Raw genomic sequence first — 25,343 nt, forward strand, 5'->3', positions numbered from 1 at the left:
CCATACAACAGTCGAAAATTATTTACCTACTATTACTACATATAGCAAGGCGCTATCTGCACACGCGCAATTGTGTGCGTGAAGTGGCAGGGTTACCTATCACTTGCTCGTACTATTACGTTACGTGTAGGGTTTGCATTATCCGTCCATTTCCTGGATCCGGATATATCGAATATCAATATTTTTTAAATCCGGATATCCGGATATTACGAATAAAACGGATCTTTATTTATTTTTCATACATAAAACAAAACAAAAAGAATCAAACATATTATAATATCTTCTAATCATTATATAACATGAAATATTTACGCAGAAACACAAAAATAAAGAATTTAGTACACATTTTCTGTTGTTTATCAATTAAAAATAAAATAGAAAACAAAAAAGGTCTCGTTACTATAATAAAATAAAGCATTTGAATGTTTACCTAAATACGATAATAACCAACTCCTATAATTGTATTAACTAACGGCCTAAGTCTGGAAATAAAATCAAATTTAAAAGAAACTGTAATGACTAATTAGTACGTAACCGGACTGATATCTATAAATGGCGTCCAAAAAGCTTGGTGTGCTCAACAAGGCTAAGCGGTATTTCACTTCGGGGCAGAGACTGCAACTTTATAAGTCACAAGTCCGTCTCCACGTGGAATACTGCTGCCATCTTTGGGCGGGAATTCCTGGATGCCAGGTTGGACCATTTGACGCGGTTCAAAGATGTGCTATGAGAACTGTCGACGATCCTGTGCTTACAGACGATATTGAACCACTATCTTGGAGGAGAGACTTTGCCTCCCAATGCCTGTTCTATCTCTTGTACAATGGCCAATGTTCTAAAGAACTGTTTGACATGATGTCAACAGCAACATTTTATCATCGCACCACTCGCCAACGGCAGGGAGTCCATCCTCACACTCTGGAACCGTGTCGATCTCGTATTGTACGGTTTCACAGGAGCTTTCTCCCACGTACAATTAGGTTGTAGAATGAACTCCCTGTCGGGGTTTTCCCGCAGGAATACAGAGTGGAGTGGAGTCCTTCAAAAGGGGTTTGAGAAGGGTCCTAAAGGGTCGACAACCCGCTCGCGACTCCCCTGGTATTGCAGGCGTTCATAGGCGACGGTAACCGCTTTCAATCAGGCGGGCCGTATGCTTGTTTGCTGCCTATATAATATAATAAAAAGAAACTATCAGTAACGTTGAGCGACATCTAACCGCCAATAAAGGAATTTCAGTACCTACGTATGGATGTAGTCCACATTTAGTTCTCTTAATATCAAATGTACTGATTCTACCTATTTGTAATAAGCTAATAAAAGATCAACTACTGCATTACAAAAAATAAAGTCGATAATTTCTTCTCCAAAATGCCACGCGAGAAAATGGTAATACTGACAAAAAGTTCCCAAAATCAGGGATACATCTATTTATAAATGTGCCATCGCACATTTCACAAAAATACAATTTGTGTCCGTGTTACCAGTGCAATGACTGTGGTATTATATTAATTACCTCAAGTTTTTTTGTTATGGCATAACTTCATGCCTTTAGACCACACCAGTATACAAAAGAATTTCCTCTGAACTTTAGTTACGTTACAAACACACGGCACCATTCAGTTTTTATTAACTCTGTTATATGTGATATAATAATATTTTTAACCGACTTCAAAAAAAGGAGGAGGTTCTCAATTCATCGTTTTTTTTGTATAACTCCGCCATTTGTGAAGCAATTTTGATGATTCTTTTTTGTTCGAAAGAAGGTACTTCAGATGTGGTCCCATTTAAATTTGAAGAAAATATTCCACCTCTACGGGTGACTAACTAGGGGATGAATGACTTTTGAGGTCGGTTTTTTAACCGGAGGTTAGGTTATATTCAATTACGTAACACATAACCTCCAAAACTTCATACCAGAATATCTTTAATTCCTGTCTTCACAGAATAGTAGTAAACCCAAAACAAAATTTGTTCAGGAATTTCAACTCTATATTTTCACATATTTTCACGCAGACTGTGTGATAGACTGAGTGATGCAGTCTTTGCGTTGCGTAAACTGAAATTGCTCATTTCTGATTCTGCATTAAAACAGGTCTATTTTGCATATTTCCACTCGCTGATGTCGTACGTTTCACTCATATGGGGTAACTCCACGAATGCCAATAGAGTCATGCTAATGCAAAAACGTGCCGTACGCGTATTGGTTGGGGTAAAACACAGACATTCCTGCAGAAATCTCTTTGTAGCGCAACGCATAATGACGCACTACTCACTTAACTTATACGAAATTATGATGTATATTAGAAATAATTTGTCTTCATTTGGTACTGTGAATGTTTCTGGCATCCCACTTCGCCGTACCGGTCATTTGAGAACAGTCCCTCGACGCATGGCACTTGCAGAGAAAAACCCGCGTGTCATCGGACCTACTTACTATGAGCGTTTACCCGCTACTCTCAGACTTGAACCAACTGACGAAATATTTGGGCGCCGGCTGAAAGACCTTTTCTTGAAAAATCCTACATACTCCGTAAAAGAATTTATGGACTTTAAATTGTAACGAATTCAGTATTTTCTATTTTTATTCTAATTTTTACCGCACTAACATACTCTTGTATAATTGTTATCAACTTATGACGATCCTTGATGGAGAATGATATTTGATATATAATTTAATGATAACAATATTATATAATGAATTGTTAATTTTCTAATTATTGTGTGCTTTTCTTATAATTTTCCTTTTTGTCTGACGATCTCAATATAAATTTCTTATACTTTGACAAGTAGTGAATTTTATACTGTAATGTTATATTTGAGAAATAAATGAATCTGAATCTATAAATTATGTCAACAAAATTTATATGGGAGTTTGCCATTGTCCTTTACTTTTGCACACTTGCAGGGAACTTCCCCTCTGGCAGAACTACTGAGCAGTTGTTTTAAGAACAAGATAGAGGGAGAGCGCATAGTGGATGTGGTGTGTGATTTGATTAGTTCACTCAATCACTGTGCATGCACCGATCTTAATAATAAAATAATTCTTTATTTAAAAAACGGTGAGGTAACAGCGTGCGTGCATGAAGTGCGGGGAATCCCTTCTACTTTCATTCTCAATTACTAAAAGAAAAAGGTGTTCCCCGCGCAAATGACTTTGATTTGACTGTTACGCTTAGATTTTTGGTGTGTCCGAAATATCCGAATTATTCGGATACGCAAAGATGTCGTTTCCGGGTAACATATTTGCCGGATATCCGGACTGCAACCCCTAGTTACGTGGTCAGAGCGGCAACAGCGAAAATTCTATCGTTAATCTGTTATCTATAATTCTATTATAGAATCCTAATAATTACACATGTTCATTACGTAGGTATTTATATCGATACAATATATATAATATATTTTTCATTAATTCACTAACTAGAATAATATTGAAGATTTATTTAAAAAATATATGAAAAGCACTTAAAATGTTATATTTTGGACAGGTACCTTTAAATAACGTAACTAAAGTATTTGCAATTGCGTGTCCAAGTTTATCATTACCTAGTTGATAATAAGGTATATTCACTACGTAATATTTATCGGCAATACAAATAGAAAATTCGAGAACCCTTGTCTAGCTCACAAAGTTATGGAGTCTTATTATATTGATATAATAAATCTGTATTATATATTACTCTGCACTAAATAAAACATTAATTGAATGAGTCTCAGACGTAAGTTTTTTACTCACATCGTTTCATGTTTCAAAAAACGAAAGAAACTCCTGTCTTTATCTCGTTTAGATGATTATAAACAGCCGTACACGGCACAATTATAAATAGTAACGTAAAATGATGTTATATATTAACCTATAAATTTCGTAATTAATAAATGAAAAGTATATTCAAATATCAAAACCGTATTAGCGCGAAAACGGCTCGCCGACAGCCTTGTTCTCGTTCAGTCAATGTGACCGTCAATTTGCGGGGCGTGTTGCGGTATCTGAAGCTAGGAGCCGAACCAGAATTCGGCTAAAAACTAGCATGTGGAGGCCTCGAGGAGTGCCTGACAAAAATTTGTGGTCAAAATTGGTTTTTCGCCATTTTCAAATATGGCCGCCATACAAGCGTTCGTGGGCGTGACAAAATAATTGCTCAACTTGGGTTTCGGCCTAAATTGTCTAGCGAGAGCGCCATCTTGTGTCTCAAGCAGACTGTGCAATATTATTCTTGCAGAGGAATCCCAATGTGCGCATGCTTCCTGGACCTTTCGAAAGCATTCGATCTTCTTTCGATTATGACCTTCTCTGGGTAGAGTTGAGGGGAGCGGGCGTTCCGGAGGAAGTCGAGAGCTTGCTGCGGCACTAGTATTGCAATAAAGACAATAATGTCAAGTGGGGCGAAACGCTGTCTGACGCTTACAGGTTGGAGTGCGGGGTGAGGCAGGGGGGAATTACTTCACCGAAACTCTTCAACTTGTACGTAAATGAGCTACTCGTGAATCTCAGTAGTAAACCAGTAGGCTGCTGGATAGATGGCATAGCTGTCAACAATTTGAGTTACGCAGACGATAGGGTGCTACTGAGTCCCACGGCGGGATATCAGATACCTACTTGATATTTGTGCAAAGTACTGTGGTGATCATGGCCTGATTTATAACGCGAAGAAAAGCGAGTACATGATCTTTGAGGTCCGAGGAAGTCATATCAAATATGAACCTTTCATCAATTAAATAATATACAGATATTCAAGAAAAGTAATGGACTCTTTCCGTGTACAGTACAACAACGGCTTCAGAGCGCTTTTAGGACTGCCGCGTCATTGTAGTGCATCTGGCATGTTCGCAGATGCGCGGACTGATGGCTTTCATGCCATGATGAGAAAGAAGACAGAATCCATACTGCATAGAACACGTAGCAGTTCCAATAGCATTCTGAAAATGTTTAGTTGTAAAACAGCGGAGCCCGTGCTTGAGCATTTTTTTAGCGTAGTGGTACGGCAACCCACTAAAAAATTTTAAATTAAATCAAAATGTAGACCAAGCTGGGAGATGGGGCAATTTTTATTTTATTTTCTTTTACTCAATTTTAATGTTTATTTTTGTTTATATTATTTCCATTTAAAAATGTTTCTGTAACTTTATTATCATATTTTAATTTTTAGTTTTTAAAGTTAAATTTTTGCAGTTTTATATCAAATTCTAATTTAATTTTAATTTTTGATTGTATTTTACTTTATTACATTTATGAATATTGAATTATTTATAAACTAACATAGTATTTAAGGCTTCTGTAAACCTAACAAGTGGACCTATGTTGTCTTAAATAAAAAAACTATTATTATTATTATTAACTTTTCGCCATATTTCAATATGACCGCCATACAAGCGTTTTATGGCGGCAAATAAAAATTTGCTCTAATTCGACTCAAAATGGCATGGCTTCAATCATAACTTGGGGGAAAATTTTGTTTCCGTCGATTTTCGATACAGCCGCCGCACAATACAATATTTTTCGATATAATTAGCTTATTACCCCGCCGTAGGTTCTGCTTTTCCACACAATCATTTTACACTTACTTGCTAACACAAACACTACTTAATAACGGCAGTATTCAGTATATAAGGGGCGTGTTAGTTGTTCCACCTCCACGTGTGCTAAGTCCTTGAGCAGTCTGTGATAACATGTTGTCACAGAACGCCCAAGGATGTATCCGGTACACCCTGGGGCCTTAACTGACAACTCCTGGCTTCAGTCTGAGAACTGACAGTGTGGGCGAGAAGCGATCAACACGGCCCGGCCATGTATTTCTGGGGGTGGACTATGGCACGTGGTGGGCAGTCTAAATTTACACCCTCCTGCGTTAATGCCTACGCAGTTGAGCACCGTACGCAGGGATGAAGGAATGCTGGGGGGTTGAGCCCGAGCGGGGTGGGGACCCCGGCAAGCAATACGCCTGATTTCCTGCCAAACGGTAGCCCTGTGATTAGCCAACACAGGAAAATGGCATTGTGTCCCGTCAGTGGCCCACAGGCGAGGTGCGGGAGAGACGGACTCGGCCATGCTGACGGTATGTGCGGAACACCTGGCTGACTTTGATCAGTTCAGCCAGCCGCACATTTCGAGCCCCCGATGTCGCGCAGTGAGCTCCTAGCACCCGCACCTATACTCTCCTGACAATCCTGGTGTCCCGAATGGGACATCCCCAAAGGTGCGGGCTCCGTGGTAGGTGGAAAGTCAGAAGAGTGAATTAAAAAAACATAATAACATGGACACCATGGACCAATAACTCAAGAGAACTGCTAATCGTCATACAAGATAGCGTAGCCGGGTATTTAGTACCTATTGGTACACTGGATGTCGTTGGCTCCGCCCAAATTTATAAAACAAATATATGCCTGAAGTTCGCGTGACATGCGACAGGAGATGTTGAATTTTACGCATTAAAAGTACCAAATTCGTTTTAGCGGAATAACTCTAAAACAAAAGGGATTAAAAAAATTCCGTAGTGACAATTGTTGATCATGCATAAATATAATTAATTATCTAATTATTGTCCTAATAACCTGTAGCATTTCGAGGATAAATCGAAAAAATGTGAAAATTAGAGCTCATTTCGTGATTTTTATGTATCGAGGAAACTTTATTGTTTTATGTTTCTGATTAATGTCTATGCTTGAATATATCGTGTAGTTACTCATACAATATTTTATTTTTAACTTTAAAGTGGACATACCCCTCTAAAATCAAATCGAACATTACGGATTTTTCCTCTGCTCCCTTTTAAAATTATTCATATTTCAATGTTACTGGGTGTAAGAAGCGAGAAAAGACAATGGCTACGGTGATTTTAGGCTGAAAACACCGAACGTGAGAAGTAACATTTTTTAAATTTTATTTGTAATTCCAAAAAGTATGATATCGCATTAAATATCGCAGATATTGCATTGGTTCCAAAGAGTCATATCGGAACGCCACACAATGGGCCCAAATTGATAATTCTTGGACATAGGAATAACTTGTGGAGTATCGAGCAAATGTTTTTACGTGATATATAATAACATTCCTAACAACTTTTATTCTTGTATGATTTCTTCAAAAATTGATAGATACAGAGAAAAAAAATATTTTTTTTTGTATGGACCAATGTACATTTTATTTTTTATCTTAAAATATACGAAAATCTAATGTGCGTGGGTTACTTACAGTATAGTTCCAATCATTTTCTATGTAGAAAAAAATAATCTGCATGTACTTGCGGCTTTGTGAGTAAAGGTGCGGCGAAATTGGTAACTCTTATATGTAATTTTGTAACAAAATACATGAGCTTCGTGTAATCTGTGTGTAATATGTCATCCATTACAAACAGTGAATAAAGTCCAACAACCTGAATATAATTAATCTGAAGGTAATTAAAAATAACCGAAATTAAAAGTATAAATTTTAGGCTAAATTATTATTTAATTATGGAACAATTTTAGGAATACAGAGCTGATTTTTTTTTCACATGATACATAATAATATTCCTGATAATTTCTTGAAAAGCTGATTGTTTCAGAAAAAAATTTTTAATGTTTTTTTTTTTGTTTTGCTGCGGCCCCCGCTCACACGTCGGGTTCAAACATGGCCCTTGAGGCAGGGTGGACCCTGGTGAGTCGCCAGCCCAAATCCAAGGCCACGGCATCCATCCGTAAGGAAGGGACAAGTGACCATGGCGAACGTCCAACTCCAGCCCCCAGTGGGAGCAGGGGACGCCCTGCCCGAAAAAACAAGAAAGGCCGTCGAAGAGAACGCGAGCGTCGCAATGCAAACAGCCCCCTGCCGAAGGATGGAGAGGCGAGGGCCCCAGTGGGTGGCGCGAGTGGCCCGGGACTGCATCAGCTCGGTCAAATGGGTCGGTCGCGCACTCCCCTGGAAGGGACCCCTCCCTTTTAACAGCAAACCGGCAGAGACCATGTAGAGGTCCTCGACCATTGCCACACGTGCCCGCCTTGACGAGACATTATCTCCTAGAGGCGAGCACAAGCGGCAAAAGGTTGAGAGGCCCGCCCAGCATCGAATCTACGATCACATCAGCCAAAACTGGCTAAATACGGAGCCCCGATGTCCACATCATTCAGGCCCTATGTCAGCGCCTTGCGCAAGGAGCGGAGGAGTGCGGGAGGAAGACGTCAGACCACAGTTTCGAGGTAAACCTGTCTACAGTGTCAGGACACAGCCATTTTCCAGTGGCTAAAGGATGCCATTAGCGCGATCAGGCTGCCGTCCGGGGAGCCTCTCTCATTGAAAAATGGAGTGCAGGCTCCCCGGAGGGTGGTCTGCGGACTAATCATCCCTGGCCACTGGGAGGATGCGCGTCGAATCGGCCGCATCCTCAAGTGGCAAAATCCGTGGGCGGAGGCACACCGCTGTGTTGTTCACAAGCTGCAGCAGCATAGTCCTGAGGGGCCTGTACACCGATGTGCCACCTGAGAAGACGGGCACAACAACGACACGGATGGACGTCTCCCCGGAGCCCTCCACCTCCTCTGATATCCCCGGAGAAGGTGAAGGGCCCTCCTTGACCCACGTCTCTGCGGACGTCAAACCGGTGGCGACCAGCAGTGATGACGAGTGCGCGTTGGGGATGGGAGACAACCGACTGAGCGAGAACGTGGACGAGGAGCTGCTATCTTCTTCTTATGGCGGTTTCCCCCTCACTCAGTAAACTTCATATCGTCCAGAGCAACCTCCACCACAGCCAGGCCGCAACGGTTCACGTAAAGCTTTTAGCTGACGCGGTCACGGGCCTGTCTGAAGTGGTGCTCTCCTCTGTCTCTATGGCGGAGATTGATGTGCCACCACCGCAGGAAATGGTACGGCTAATCAACTACTTCGAGCAGAACGGAAATGTCGTCCAGAATGTCGTCGTGGCTACTGACTCCAATGCCCACCACCCGTTGTGGGGCATGGAACTCGCAAATGATAGAAGTAAGAACCTAACAGAATACTTATTCACAACTAACCTTCAAATCCTTAATAAAGGTACAGTGCCAACTTTTATAAATAAAAGATGTAGAACTATTACAGACCTAACCCTAGCGTCAGAAGGAGCAGTGGACCTTATCCACAACTGGCACGTGTCTTTCAATGTTTTTCAAATATTTAGTAATAAACTAAAATTATTCTCTAACTAAAATTGAGAAAATGGTCTTTATACATTTTTTTCTACAATGTAACCTAACCGTTTGAAACTGAAAGGTGTAAAAACTAGTTGTGTACAGTATGCGGGTAGCACGTGTTTCGCCTAGCCGTTTGACTCTCTATTGTTCTATTCTCCTCCAAACAAGTTGAATCTGCTCAAACAATTTTTCGCGAAAGAACACAATATTGCAATACAAACCTTTACACACTGAAAATATACGCGTGCAGAAAACACAGTAATATGGCTCTTATTACAAATAGGTTTTCGTATTGACACGTCAATAGACTTCAATATTTCAATATTTTATCGCTATACAACAGGTGAGAGGTATTACATTGAACCTTATTTTTGATATAATGAATAAACATATTTGTTTGCGGTAACATATTAGCGCATCGAGCGCATTTAAACTGGATTTTAGTGGAATTAATTGCATTGTACAATTTTATATTATACCAGTGTCTGGAACATACAATGAAAAGATTATGCGAATTTGACTTAAGTTTGTATATTTTGTGTCAACCGTGACCATGGGACCTGTAAAGGGCCCGAAACGTCGGTTTGTTTGAAAAAACAAATATACGCGATTTAAATCCGGAAAAATAGTTTCATTTCCTATTTGTATATTTTGTTGTGTAAGTTTTGTTTTTTCTTTTGAATTTATGGGTATTTATTAATGTGTTATTACATTCTAAATTAATAATAGTTCTTTACTTGATAAACATAATTGTTTATAGATTCTAGGTTATGTGCCTTGTTGATGTGCTTGTAATAAAAATATACTCACTGATAACTGATGTTATTGTCTGAGCCGCTGTGATGGAATGTGCTATCTCCCGAGGAGTAGAAGTCCCGCGATTGGGTATAATCCTCCTTAGGCTTCTCTACCGTCTCAGGCTTGTAGTCCGAGGGACTCCACGGCCGGCCCTCGGCTATTGCCGCTATCTGTTGGCAAAATTACACTCTATAGTCTACTGTCATGGAAAATGCTACTTTCTTATTACTATTAAGTTACGTTAGCCCTGAAATAAAAAGAATACGTATTTTTTGTTTATACTGTCCATGGGCATATAAAATTCAATCACATGATAATACCGATTATATTGTATAAAAATTGCTAGAGGCACACGTTACGAATTCGAATATGGCTTTTCAAAAAATACGAATTTTCACAATGTGTATTCGACCAGAAAATTTTAATCGAACTTACAATTGACAATCGTTACATTTTTCATAGTTAATACTATAGAAAAATTCACTTTCGTTTATACTAGTACCACAGATAAGTACCACTGGTAGTACTAGAGGAACTTTTGTTCCCACTAGTACCACCATCCAAAATAACGATTCGAGTTGTGTAGTAATAATAGGTCTCACAATGAATTAATTTTGTTCTCCTATTATTAAGTACCGTTTAAAATAAATTTTAGGTTTATTATCTCAAACATTAGGGCCTCCTTCAGATTTGAATCCAAGGTCATGAAATATCCTTCAGATTTGAATCCAAGGTCATGAAATATTTTTTTAAGTGATAAATGGCTTATCAGTTTCGGAATTCAATATCATGAGTCATGGCATTGTAACGTGGCATTGCATTTATGACCTCTATGTCTACAGACAATACGTCGTCACATCACTATGGTTCCTCGCCTGTTTCAGAAATGGCAAAAACCAAAAACGGCAAGATTTCGAGCTTGGCTAGAAAAACGATTTGTTTCTAATATTAATGAAAAATTTATTACTGAAAAAAAAGTCTTCGGATTAATTATTACGCAATAAATGAATGTCAGAGTTCATACAATGTATCGTATTTAATTTATAAAACGTGTTCTTTTTTCAATTATTTTAATTTTTTGAATATTTAAAGAGTTCTAAAACAGCTTTTGGTGTCTTAGAACACTTTATTTTAAATAAAATTTAATAAAGTGTTTTACTATTTTTAATTAATATTTATAATTAACATCTTTAATTAAATATGAAATATTTAATATGCAATTTTTCAATTATCGTCCACTATAGCAAAGCTCAAGTTAAACTGGCCGATTTGAAGTGAAACAATTGACGACACCCGTCAATTGTTTCGAATTCGTGCTGGCCAATCGGAGCGCAGTTTGTTTTGGCAGTAGTAGGATTAATAGTTTTCAAACAAATTAAATGACATTTCGTCTCTATTTCTGGTGGTATACTCGATGATTTTAGGTCTTTAAAGTCTTAAAAACGTATACTCAGGATTTTCATTTTTCTTATAATCTATTTCACCGACGAACTCCATAAACGCTGTTGGATAACGATATCGTATCCGAATCCGAATCTAACGTTTAACTCGAATGTTCTGAATAGCTCAGAAAGCGCCCTTCGATTCGAAAACGACACACATCATCAAACATCCAATTGAACGATTATCGAAGAGTTCTGAATCTCACTTATCGCGCAACCTTGAGCGAGTGATGGAGCCCTGCTATAAGTAACAACCCTAGACTTCCTCCAAGTATGTCGTAATTACTTCTTCGCTTGTTTCTTGATTCTGCGGCTTCTTCGAACAATTTTCTAGTAGACAACAATGCTCTAGGCTAGATCCACAGCCCATAGATCTATCTTAAGGACCGAAGTCGCTATATGGAAAAGTTTAAACTATTTGCCTGATTGTTGCCATGGTAGAACCTAAAGCCTACAGAATAATGGCACAGCGTTTCGTTTTGGATATTTCAGTATTTTTAAAAAACTTTTCTTTCATTTGAAGTTTCACTTCCGCCTGACTTCAGTTAGTCGACAATCAAACCCATCTTTTCCCTGAACTGAGATTGGACGAGTATCTTTCTTTTCTACCTTGTTATCTTTCTGTTTATAACTCTTGGATGAATGGATGGATATTTAAATCCAAACGGTAGGAAACGTGCTAAAAACTCGAAAATCAAATTGGATTCGATTTTTGAGGTTTGAGAATCAAATCTGGTTCCACACGAAGATGTCGTTGATCAAAGCTTCAGCGCAAGCGACGATATCTACACCGCTAACTCCAGCTCATTCGTTCAGTTCAATGAGTCGTCACTCTGTCTGCAGCGTAAGAAAATATGTGCTTTGTATATAAATACGTTTTAAACAATAAGTTTATCCTGGTATACCATACCACACATGTAGCGTCAACGCTGTTGCATTGTTCAAGAGAACAATGCCGGTTATCATTTATGCGCACAGTTCTCTATATTTCTTCAAGCATATATGTACACTATGTCCGCTCAGAAGTCGTCAATCTCAGGTTGTTGTATTTGTACCAAAGTTTAAGACGCAGAATTGGAACGAATCGAATCTGAAAATGAAACAAAAAAAAAACAGCTTCATAGCGGATTACTACACACATTACCCAAATAACTCAAAAAAGAAAAACAAGGGGAATTTTAATAGGATGTCATGGAAGGTTAAAAAAGCTTAAGAAGCCATTTGAAAATCAAGATTGACCCAAAAAGTTGATGGCAACTATGCCATGTACATGGCTCAAAGTACTTGGATTACTAAATGACAATTCTGTAAGCAAGTGACGTTTTCAAAATTTAAGTAGGTACATACCTTGGCCTTGAATATCCATTACAAAAAAAGGAATCGGCAAACAAACGCGTAAACAATGGATGAGTCACTGCCAAGAGAAGCGTTTGCCACAAAAATCGAGAATCTGCGCGAGAGTGTAAGAGTCCCTCTTGGGTGATTTCGTATGGAGTAGAGTATGAGCGTGTTACGGTCTGGTTAGCCTGTAACATCGAGTATATAACCAGAAATAGAGACGAAATGTCATTTAATTTGTTTGAAAACTCTGCGATATCATTACTGTAACAACTGCGCTCCGATTGGCTAGCCCGAGTTCGAAACAATTGACGGGTGTCATCAATGGGTGTCGTCAACTGTTTCACTTCAAATCGACCAGTAAACTTGAGCTTTGCTATAATGGACGAAAATTGCAAAATTACATATTTAATCACCGATGAAATGTGATTTACGTTTGTTTTGTAAATATATGTTTTGCTGTTTTTCCCACACCACCGAACAGGACAGCACGGCATTGTTAGAGATAATATCTTTATTACAATAAATACAGAATATTTTTTGGAATATACGGAGACGTACACACAGGTCAGTAGTTGGCCTGTCTATATTTCGGTACAAACGGGAGTTGATATTTATAAGAGCTGTTTCGCTAATGTGTTAACAGGAATATATGGCCCTCGTTTCGTCTCTATTTCTGGTTATATACTCGATGGCCTGTAACGTTGCGAGAATGAGTTGATAATGATAATAAGTAGTAAAATACTACAATTAGTTTTTTTCTGGACGTTTGGACACAAACGTTTTGATGAAAACACATTTGTTATAATTCATTTCTTTACACGTATTTGCCGCAAGGCAGAAACCGCAGCGCACTTGTGAAATACGCACACGGTGTACAAATTGAGGCTACAGAACCGTCCAGTACTAACACTGTGATTTATTACATATTTTGACGGTTCGTATTCATCATACCGCTTATTTGGTGCTACATTGATGTAATTGTAATTTTGGCAAATTTGGATAAAGGATGTTAATATGTAATTAATTAAGTCTTAATTCAATTATGCCAAAATTGCAATTAAGTCAATGTTGCACTAAATGAGCGATACGTGTACGGTAATTATCGCTTTTCCTGGATGCACGTACTGTTATGCCGCCGTTAGTTGAAAGGACGCTAGAGACAAAAACACAAAACCGAGCAAATAACGTTTAAAGAAATTAAATTAAAAAATATTTGGTTTTCTTTTGCGGTAACTTCATATCTCATCCACCTAGGAACGAGTGAAAATAGTGACAGATCCACCTTTTTTATTGATCACGTTGGTATACATAACAACTTTCTTTAAAAAATGTCACAGGATATAATAAAATAGATAAGAATGTTCAACTAACGGCGGCGGTATTGCACAGAAGCGACGTCAATGCTAAGAAATAGTAAATTAGTATTTGTCATAGTGCTCGATATGTCAATTGACTGAGTAACGAATCATTAAAACGCGGCATCATGACCGGTGCAGGTCTCTTGCGACCAACCAGCGGGCTCTGGACAGGGACTCCGGAGCCTGCATTGCACGGCCTCACTCGTCTGGGGGGCGGGTCGGAGGACAACCGACTCGTCCCTCCGTTGGCGCGGGAGCCCTGGCGCAAGCTAGGGCGGCCGGGCGGCGTCGTGGTGAATGTTCACTGATCCCACGGCGCCGACTCAACCGGCGAGAGAGAAACCCGGGGGGGTTTTAGTGGGGTAGGCCTTCCAGTGTGGAGGGAGAGTCCCCACATAACTCCTGAGTCTCCCTGGGCTCAGGGGTATCCATAAAGATTTCCCCCCGTCATCAAAAAAAAAAAAAAGGTCTCTTGCGAACAAACTGCGACAAAGAGGACTAAATGTCCCTTAACAATAGCAGGAGATAAATATAACTCAGTATAACGTAAATATTGTTTTGAGATTATGAAAGTGTTGTTGTGTTTACGTACACTAGTTGAATTACTGTTGGGTATTTTTGTTAGAAACCGTATGCATTTTATTATACCTTCTGTCTATACATAGCAGCCGCCTTAGTATTGTACTTCTGTGGGATAGTCAAACCAGCTTTGTAGTCCGGCTGGCTTTCGAAGAACTCGCGTGCTTTCTGGTTGCCGCCCACCTGTGCCAAAACAAAATATTAACTGTAATTAATTGTAATAACGCCAAATAAACAAAAATATTTTCATTAAAATACTCATTTTAAAGTCCTAATGAGTGTGCACTTTGAAAAAGTTTTATATAACACGGACCAATACCATGGTGATAAGTATAGTCTTCCATGAGTTAATCACATGAATCTAACGTATACGACCCCAATGCATTCCACCCATATTCCACCCAGCCTCTTTATGTAGACGCACCATAATAGTTGTTAAAGCAATGGCCCCATGACGCGTATAAAATACTCAAAGTAACACCATCTAGCGGGACAAGTATAAATCTCTAGGTAAAGAGGGTGTACAACGAAGCACCAGAGAATAGTTTCCCAAAATGGTCACGACCCCAGAGGGCGCTGAAGAGTCCTAGGCAGGCAGCTAGTGCAGGCGATATGGGCCTCGAAAGCAATGGGGGGGGGGGGGGGGTTTGATGCTGTCCAGGGGGTGTTCCGCATTAAAAAAACCTGACTTATCTATTTAAACTGCACTACATAATTATATTTATTTTTCTTTCTTATTTTTTATCGTAGGTTAATATAACAATACATGTTTAAATTTTTATTGAATTGATATTCAATTATCTTTATGTGAACAGAGCGAATTACACTTGCACCACAGAAAATATTCATGAATGGTTGTGCTAGTCTCATCTATTAAGTCAGGCATACATTTAAAAAGCCATAAAGGTTCCGTAAAAATATCGGCACGGTAATGGCGCCTCAAGTGTCACTTTATCAACTTTATCAATCACAGGACAACGTATTAAATTAGGTCACAACGCAGAATCTTTTCCAAGACACGTGTATCTTCTTCAACACTTGTGACAGGTACCGGAATAAAATATAAAACTTCATAATAAACAAGAGTAAGACCGTTCAAGATTGAAATGCTCGAGACAGATATTATCAAATCAAAAATTATCAAATGGTTATATACTCGACGACTCCCGCTCTCCATCTGACATCCGTCCGAAACAATCAGTGTCAAATGAGTATTACTCGACCAAAATAAAACGCGCATGTCGCGTGTACTCCTATTCATTTGGCTAAATTTAGGATAAAGGATAACTCATTGTGTGAATGCGGTCTAGACGAAGGAAACGTGGACCATATATTCTTTGACTGCCCTAAATTACGGTGTTCCCTATATGACATCCTCCCTCCCTCTATCCCTCGTCCTATTTCCTTTAAATGCCTTTTGGCCCTATCCTCTCACCCAAAAATGTATCATATTTTTTAATTTCTTCTTATCAACTTTTTAAATTCATACATATAAATTATATTAAACTGTAAATATTATTAATGCATAAACACTATATTTAACATACATACATGTTTCTAACGACTTGTGTTGTCTAATTTGTGCTGTCTCTTTTGTTCTAGAATTCAATTTGTGCAAAAATCTCTTCGATTCTCCCTCTGTCACCGAATAAAATTCTAACACACCGTAACGTTTATGAAACTAGAAAACGGACACTGGCAGAATTGTGACTAAGTAGTCTCACAAGCCATTCATTAAAAAAAAAAGACGTATGAACTATTTTCATTCAATTTCATTGCTCACGCACTCATAGTACAGGGACTTCCCAAGATTGAGTCACGTGATTGTTGTTCTCTCAATAGACTTTACAAATGAAAATAGAAGAGAACTGCGCATATACAATTATCACACATCCACAATAGGATGATTGACTCAAATTTTTCAATTGCATCAACATTTTTGTTTTTCTATATTAAAGCCTCACCTCAATTTAGCGACCATGTTTTTAATATGTGGTGTGAAACGGAAATGGATCTATAATACAGTTACAGCTCCAATCCGCATCAGTTACGCATCCGAGAAATGACAGTCCGAACTAGTCGTACTACGTAGTATATTCGCCGAATTCCGTCTTCCGAAGTTGACAATTCCTTCATTTCGGATCATTAATTTTGCGGACCGAAGTAACTACGGGATTATTTGTATTAAGGCTTCCGCACAGCGTTCGATCCGAATCCAAACGAGGTGGTGACGGCTGCGCGGATGGATGAAAGGAAATAGCACATATCGATATGTATAAAATCAAATTATAAAGTGGGCACATCCATTCAGTAATAACGATGAACAATTTTTTTGTTCTCAATCTTATGTGTTCATCGTAATCATTATAAAATCTTCACCAGAAGAAGGTGCACTCTAAACTTTTTATGTCTTCTCCGTCTTCATAGTACTAACAATGCCAAAAGATGACGGCGATTGAAAGTATAAATGGTTCGTAGAAATCTCCAGGAGTACAAGATATTTTCACGGATTCGTATGGGAATTAGTGCACAAGCGACATCCGAAGTCAGTTCGAATTTTTTTAGATTTGCATTTTCTCGGATTCGGAACGTACGCAGAGCGCAAACGGCCTAATCCTTGCTTAAAAAATTAACTATATAAACAACAGAACCCCAGAAAATTTTCTCTGGTCATTTTATTGCAACCATAGCATATTCACAATTATACATTCCAGGTACAAGTCTATTGAAATGAATGCATTACAAGTTGCAAAGCACTGAAACAAAATTTGCAACTTGCTAGTTCAAGTAAGAAAGGTAAACTGTCATATTTAACTTAAAACTAATTAAAAATGCAAGTGATTAATAAAACAAACACGTTAAAAGGGTCTACAACTGAGCTACAGAGGAGAGTATATTACGCTTGCTAACATTGTGCCGTTGCGTCAATGATAAAATTAAAATCTATAGCATTCAAGAACAAATAAAATAAAAATAAGATACCTACTAAAGGCAATCAGCATCCCGGCAATTGTTTGTCAAGTAGTGTGACAATTTAACAAGCAGGATGTTTGTTCATTTCAAATTCACATTTCGCAAGCTGTTTTTTATTTATTTGGTAATCGCAGGAGTGTGAAAATCTTGTGTAAATGTCAGTGGCGAGGCGTGAAAATTGTAGTTAGTAAAGCCGGAGCAAAACAAAAAGCACTTCCCTTAAGAAAAAGTGCGCCTTGCCAATAATTAAACACAATTTATTAGCACACAGGTACTAATAAATATACTTCATTTTGCTGGTTAACTTCTTTTACACATACAATTTAGTAATAAAGGTAGTATTTGATAATACGTGGAAAATTTTAGGCAAGCCGGTGAAAATCAAGTTATTTTGATGCCTCGCCACTGGTAAATGTAGAAATTTGTTTCTAATACCGCACTTGGGTCTTCGATTTCATTCCAGGTGATTTCTCTCGTTTTCTGAGCCTTTTAACATGTATAAAAATAGTCAATTACCATTACATTTACAATGGCCAATAACAATTATCAATTAAGAATAATCGCTAATTAAAATCATCACCATGACTTAGTTTCACAAAAGACGTTAAAAGTAGATCAACAAAGAATCACAATACGCTAAATGCTCTTAATTTTATTTAATTTCCTCTATAATTCATCATTAGTGATCACAACTGAAGGAGTTAATTTACGTAAAGTATGAACGTTTTCTTAGTGAGGACACACTCATTTCGTCATCAATGCACATAAATGTTTTTTACTGTTTGTTTCTAAACATTCCAAAATATAGGTCTGCTCATGTTTATTTTTTAAATGGCTAAAGTATTAAAACATGTAAGTACCTATAAAAACACAACTACAATATTGGTTTTTGCGACAATAATTTGTAGTAAATGCTTAATTGGAAATAATAATTTGTCGCCAATGCAAGGTACTCAAATTTCAATATATAATATGCATATTGAAATATAATCAGTTCTGAGAAGTCCCAGGATTTGTAAAAGAATGTCCACATAAAAAAATTCTTTAGTTCACCTAAATTAACTCCCACAAATCTGATCACTGTTCATCATATAAAATTATCTGTACATATTATATTTCAAAATTATTTGATCATAAGTTTCCACATAGCTAGTGTTTGCACACGCATCACTAAAAATAAATATGGTCTTTGAGACGGATAGATCATGACAATGTATTCCATATCTAGGATTGCAGATATAGGCAAATTCACAGAACAAAAAAAACATTGTTCTGTGGGCAATTTAATATTAGAAGATCAAATCTCATGCTTGACCTAGTTCCATGCATATATTATACGCATTAGGACTGGCCTTCATCAATATGAGTGCCTACTAAGAACATCTGTTATTATTTACGAAGACGTACATTTTCATGACTATAGTCACAATATAAATGAATCTATTTGTTTCACCAAGCTTTCGCCTTTATAACCTCTGTGTCAACCCATAGATGGCCCTATTTAGTAATTTATTGTGTGCCCAAGAATTAATTCTTTTTAATGAACTCCATCTCAACATTAAAGCAATAAATAACCTTCGTAAATTAAATGTTATCATATAATTACCAGTGAACGGAATTAAGAGAGTAAATTTACCTAAAGATTGAATGTTTTCTTAGTATGGACATAACCATTTTGTGGTATGACCAAAAATACCCAAGATGCACATTATGACATCTTTGCCTATAAAATTTAGACAAGAAATATAATTAATATAGGCATATTCAGTTTTATTTATATGCATGTATTATAATAATTACAATGTTTGTACACATGAACTTACTAAAGTAACTGTTCTCTCAAAAGGAGAAATCTATTAAAGATTGGTGAAATAAATAAGATGCACAGTGTCTGGTGATCTGATGAGTACGTAATATCTTTAAAAAAATTCAAGACTCCTCTAGACACTGGGAATATAAGTGTTTTAGCAGCTGCTGTTTTGTTAGGAAATAAGATGTCAAACAATAGAAACTGCCAATATTTGACACAGCAGTGGTTTCTATTTTTTGTCTTATCTTGTTTTCATACTTAGTGAAAGAGATAGCCACTACTGTTTTCTATGATGTGTGAAAGAGAAAGCAGTTACTTCTTTGACAGCAAAAATACATGCAAAACACTCTTGTAAACTCTTTGCTAAGAAAGTTGCACCTATAGAAACACAAGTATAATATTATTTTTGAGACAATAATTCATAATAATTAATATAAATTTATTATTCCTTATTGGGCAAATACTTAATAGGAAATAATAATCTGTGGCTAATATACTGAAATATATCAATATTATATAGTTCCGAGAAGTTCCAGTATTTTATAAGGAAATGTCCACATATTTTCAATGTTACTCAAATTTTCGGTTATATATCCCTAAATTCCTATACTCAAGCATATAAATCTAACGATAAAAAAATTTATAAATACACAAGAAATTACTTTATATGCCCAAAAAGATTTTCTACTTAAATTTTTGTGTTTCAGATACTCTATATAATAACAATAATAATCTTCTTACAATTCATATACATATTTGACCACGACAACTAGACACTCAACAGTATCATTAATGATATATATATATATATATATATATATATAATTTACACATCCGCTATAGCATTTCTATAATATATCTTACATAACACTAATTGTTAATTACTTAATAATAGAAAGTTTCTTTCAACCGCACTGCATATTTTGTACTATACTGGTGGGTCATTTAAGTTTACATGAAGGAGACTTCAAAATCAGTAAGAAGTAGCAGTAGGTCTGTCATGTCTGCAGGAGAACTCTTGGCTGATGGGGCAAATTTTGGGGGAGCCTTATGTCCAATAGTAGATGCATGTAAGCTGATATGATGAAGGAGACTTAGGTACAAATTAAGTTACTTAAGTAAGTTCTTAAATCTGTAGTTTCAGGAATTAGCAACCATAATCAGTAGTGAACACAAAAATTACGTAGTTTTTAGTATAAATAAATATTAACTCTTAATTTTGATAACAAAATATTTCAAATATCAATTCATTTTGTATTCTATGACGTGTGGTAAATACCTAAACGCTCGTCAGTGTTGTAGAAGTGTCGGTAAGAACAATTCCATGTGTATAATAATTGTGGATATAGCACAAGCCAGTAGCTGTCCAGGCAAATCTGGGTAGACATTTCGCTTGATTGGCAAACGCTTTCGCAACATCAATCGAGAGTTCTGACACACTTACCATCATTTTTTCGAGCTCTATGTCCTTCCATTTGTCCATAGTTACTGATCGTACGAAAGATAAGTGCACCCCAAGGCTCCGATGAACTCCCGAGCACTCTAAGCAAATCCAAATCCCGTATGTCACTGACACCCACTGAGGATTCAGGGTACCACACTCGAAGCATTTCTGCACAAAACACAAGTAGTATTAACCAAAAAACTCCACAAAAATAACCACGTCGCTCTATTTGAATTGATGGGAATCACTTTTCTCCATAATTTTACTTACGTTATTCTCGTCTATAGTCCGGATATTATTTAATTTGCGTCTCGTCCGAGGTGAAGCCATATCTGCGATTAATGAAAGTCAGAAAACCTCCAAATTGCAGTAATTTCACCTAAGAATCGCGAAAAAAACTCAAAACGTCAAATTTCAGAAAGTCCACTTGGCAACCATAGACAATTTTTCATTTTTTTTATTTATTTTTTTCTTGTTTCTAGCAATTCATCTCCATTCTTCATTGGGTTCCCTTTTAATTTAATCCTTTTTTTTTATTGCAGATTTATGTTTTGATGTTATCTTCCATACATAATCATTATGTTTTATTACCGGAAAATAACAGTGCATCTTTAATACCAATAAGAATTAAAATTAAGATTATGAGTACAATTTTTTCCAGCATACCAGAGTAAAAAAAATAAGTCCACAATTAATAAAGTAAGATTAGAGAAAAATAAAGAAATAATAATTAGTAAATGTGTTCTAGAATTAGTAGAAATGAGAAACACGTAAACAACCTCATTGTACATGCTTTAATGGTTAATAACCGTCTGAATCTTCTTACATTTAATGATTTTTGAGCAGAAATGTGTTCAAGGCTTAGACTACTATTTATTTCTATGGTCTAATGTTTAAAGCATGGTTATATCGGGAGGACCATTGATTATGGTCGAAACTAGTCAGACCGCTTCCGACTAAAATACTACGCGAGTAAGTCCCGTTATTTTTATATTATAATGTGTGATAACCTAGTTTTCATAATAAAATATCAGGACAAGTTTCTATTATTTATTAGTAGATCTGTAGACTTGGCCAAATACAGTAGATCTACATTAGAATATGGGGCAAAAAAAAAACACTACAGGTAAGTAAATCAGTGGATCTGGTAACACTTTTTGCTAAATGCTAATGCAATGCAAGTTAAATGGAATTGCTAAAATACTTTGTCCCAAGCAACATCAGAGTAAAAGTTTATTAAACGGACGAAATTCTCTTTGATCACGACATAAATAAATGTGACCAATTAAGAAAACTGCCAAGATGACGATTTTTTTTTAACTATTTTGTGTTACTGCTTTTACGGTGGATGAATAAATTATAATATGTGATGTATAAAGTGATCCTCATGCCATGCTAATGCAAATCAATTTAAAAACGAAGCCAGTAATCAATCAAGCATTCAATCGGTTAGTATTTATTCTCAAACAAACACAAATTGAACCAAAATGTGGTTATTTTTAAAATATCTATCCCATACTCAGAATTATTTAAAAAAATATATTTCAGTTGCTTCACATAAAAACTCAGATTATTATGTAACATCGGCACTTATTCTTATAGTCGAGACGTGGTAAAAATGCATTTGAAAATATGTAAACCTCACACAATGAAAATTCTTTTTTAACAACAGGAATTTCATGATGTCATAAGTTTTTTCTATTCTGTTTGGTGGTACTGTGTAAATCGTTTAAATTAATATATCAGTTTATACTTACTAGACATAGCACCTATCACGAGAACGACAAATTTGTAATCATGATGTTTACATTACTACTTCCGTCTTCATAGTCACGGATGCAACAAGTAACGTTTCGTTATTGTCCGAAAGCTACAATTAAAGGCTAGAATGAATAATAATTTTTAAGACAACCATGTGCCATTGTCATCGACTATGTGAAGATCAGTCTATATCTTTTTAATTTGTGCATCAAATGAAATTGTGTCCAAACGTGAAAAAAACTGCTGTTCAGTTGTACGTCAATGTTAGTATTTAGATTTAAAATTGGTAACCCCGAACAGCGGTGCTACGAGTACTGCACGGACTGTCGCCTGCTGTACAATGTAGTAATGTACTGTTTTTAGTAAATTTACGGTGCTTTATTATCGTGAAAATAGTTGCATTATTTAACAACTCGTTCAGAAAGTGATATATTATAAGCTCAACTTTCCAAATTGCCTAAATAATTTTAAGGAGGTAGTGTAATTCGCGCGCGTCGCGGTTTCCGGCTAGTAATAAACATTTTGTCCTGTGAAATGGTTATATTGCCATGAAGGAAAACAAGTTAATAATGAGTAATATAGAAGCTGAATACCTCGACATTGCCAAGCGAAATGCTTGGCCGTTAGTTTACCAGGTCAGTTTAAAGTTTTAAACATGTAGTGTTAAGGACGCGTTGTTCCATAGTTTGGCAAAAAGTAATTGTGCCACGCACGATTACTTTTTGCCTAATTGGTCGCTTCATGAGGCTGGCGATAACTTTTAATCTTGTTTCCAGCTGTGTGACTGACTTGCGTATATGTTATGTTGTATTCTGCTTAGAATTGAAATTGTTTTGTATATTTCATTTGTTTCCTAACCCTAAAACCATTGTTTTTTAACCAAGTTCCAACCTGTAATGAATATGGAGTCATTCTTAATGTTATATAAGCTTATGGTTTGCTTACAATATTTTAATTGGTCATTTTACATACCTACTAGAATGGTTATGTATAGTCATAATATCCATTGTTGTAATATACATTGCAATTTGTTGACACCGTAGTTTCCCAAAGTGGTCACTAGCGCTCCCCAGTGGGCGCTAGAGTCCTAGGGGGCATCAGGTAGGGGCCTCTGAAGCAATTGGGGGTGTTGATGCTGTCCAGGAGGTGCTACTGCATTTGGGAATAAAACCTAAATTATCTAATTATAACCGCACAAAATTTTTTTACTTGTGATTTTTTTGTTAATATCACAAAAATATGTGTTTTCAATTATTTGTGGACAGGCATGCAGCATGCAGCACCCGTCACTTGATATTAAAAAAAAATTGTGGTAGTGGTTAATGAAATTTTTTTATCTCGGTTAAGTGGGCGGTGAGCCGAAAAGTTTGGAAATCTAAAATCCCAAATAAAAATTACTATATTGGCTATGCCATAGCATAGCACTTAATTAAAAAAAAATTACATTTAATTAAATAAAAAACCATACATATTAATGATAAAACAAATTTATAAAATGGACCTATGACTCATTTACAGTGGACTATGGAATATAATAAATAAACCTATACTGATAGTCTACCACGGCCTGTAATGGTTACGTACACACCAACAATTAAGTATCACAAAAAGGACACTATTATATTAATACATATAATTTAACATCAAAAATATTCATTACCTATTTCTTCCGCTAAGCAATAATGTGAGCATTTGTGCAATCCAATTTTAAAGGGTTAAGGGTGGTGGTGCGATAAGTTGACAAGTGCTGACTGCTTGTAACTCGGAACTTGTCAGCTTAATCACATCCGTGTGAAAGGTGCAATGACAGTGCCCCTTAGTTCTTCACGAATTCATGCCACTGCAACTATTATCATCAAGTATTGCTTACCAACAGGTGTACAAGTTGTTCATCCTATTACTCAATATCATTAAAAAACAAAAAAAATATGAACAACATTCAAGCTGGTTTCAGGAGTAGGCAAAGTATATTTATTTAATATTCATTGAAGTACTACACATACAGTGGACGAAACTTCTGCCTGAAATACTGGAATTATTGTGTTGTATTTTAATTTATATTTTTGATGTGTAACCTGCAGTTACTCTATAGTCAGTATTTAGAAGAATAGTTTTGTTTATAAGTAATAAACAATTTTTTTTTTAAATCATATCTAATCCCATCCCATCTTCAAAAACCACAAAAAGTCTACACTAAAAAGTAAAAAATAACAAAATACTCATTTAATCCAAACGACAACAATGCATGTGATCCTTTAAATTTATATTTATCTTATTTTGTTTTGTATGCAGTATTGTAATTACTTACAAATCAATCTAGCTACATTTATGTTTTATTTATATAATTAATGTGAAAAATCTTGTCCATACCTACGTATTACCTATTATTTTATTAAAATATTATTATTGGTATGTGCTACCTATTAATTGGTTTGAAGTTTTATCTTACCACTAAAAAAATATTGATATTTAAATGGTGCCAATCAAAGTAAGTTTACAAACTTACTATATAGCGTTAGAATCCAGGGCCGAGCCGCAAAAACAGATCTAAAATAATAATTTATGAATATGAAACGCAAAGATAATATATAAGAAATAAAAGAATTCATTCGCATCTTCAAATGATTTAATTACAAGTTTGAATACAATAAATTCATTAGGTTTTCCAAATTATAATAGCGGCCTATCTAAAT

General features: G+C 36.4%; 2 protein-coding genes across 7 annotated transcripts in view; one reads left to right on the forward strand and one right to left on the reverse strand.

The window, feature by feature from the left end:
• Positions 1–23,746, reverse strand: part of LOC113231711 (ADP-ribosylation factor GTPase-activating protein 1) — a 59,754-nt gene extending 36,008 nt beyond the window's left edge. The window contains exons 1-5 of the mRNA XM_026466230.1: positions 23,623–23,746; positions 21,160–21,221; positions 20,890–21,057; positions 14,732–14,845; positions 9,955–10,112 (exon numbers count right to left, since the gene is read on the reverse strand). Of these exons, the coding sequence (XP_026322015.1) occupies positions 9,955–10,112; positions 14,732–14,845; positions 20,890–21,057; positions 21,160–21,219 (500 nt within the window). The 5' untranslated portion in view covers positions 21,220–21,221; positions 23,623–23,746. The remainder of the gene's footprint in view (positions 1–9,954; positions 10,113–14,731; positions 14,846–20,889; positions 21,058–21,159; positions 21,222–23,622) is intronic.
• The window catches only part of LOC113231250 (tyrosine-protein phosphatase non-receptor type 61F), a 125,249-nt gene continuing 123,055 nt past the window's right edge, over positions 23,150–25,343 (forward strand). For all 6 annotated transcript variants that reach the window (XM_026465519.1, XM_026465603.1, XM_026465827.1 and 3 more), the window contains exon 1: positions 23,150–23,285. In XM_026465519.1, coding sequence (XP_026321304.1) covers positions 23,199–23,285 — 87 coding nt within the window. In that variant the 5' untranslated portion in view covers positions 23,150–23,198. The remainder of the gene's footprint in view (positions 23,286–25,343) is intronic.

Source organism: Hyposmocoma kahamanoa, unplaced genomic scaffold (genome assembly GCF_003589595.1).
Source record: "Hyposmocoma kahamanoa isolate Upper Pololo Valley unplaced genomic scaffold, ASM358959v1 100021, whole genome shotgun sequence".
Classification (NCBI taxonomy): domain Eukaryota; kingdom Metazoa; phylum Arthropoda; class Insecta; order Lepidoptera; family Cosmopterigidae; genus Hyposmocoma; species Hyposmocoma kahamanoa.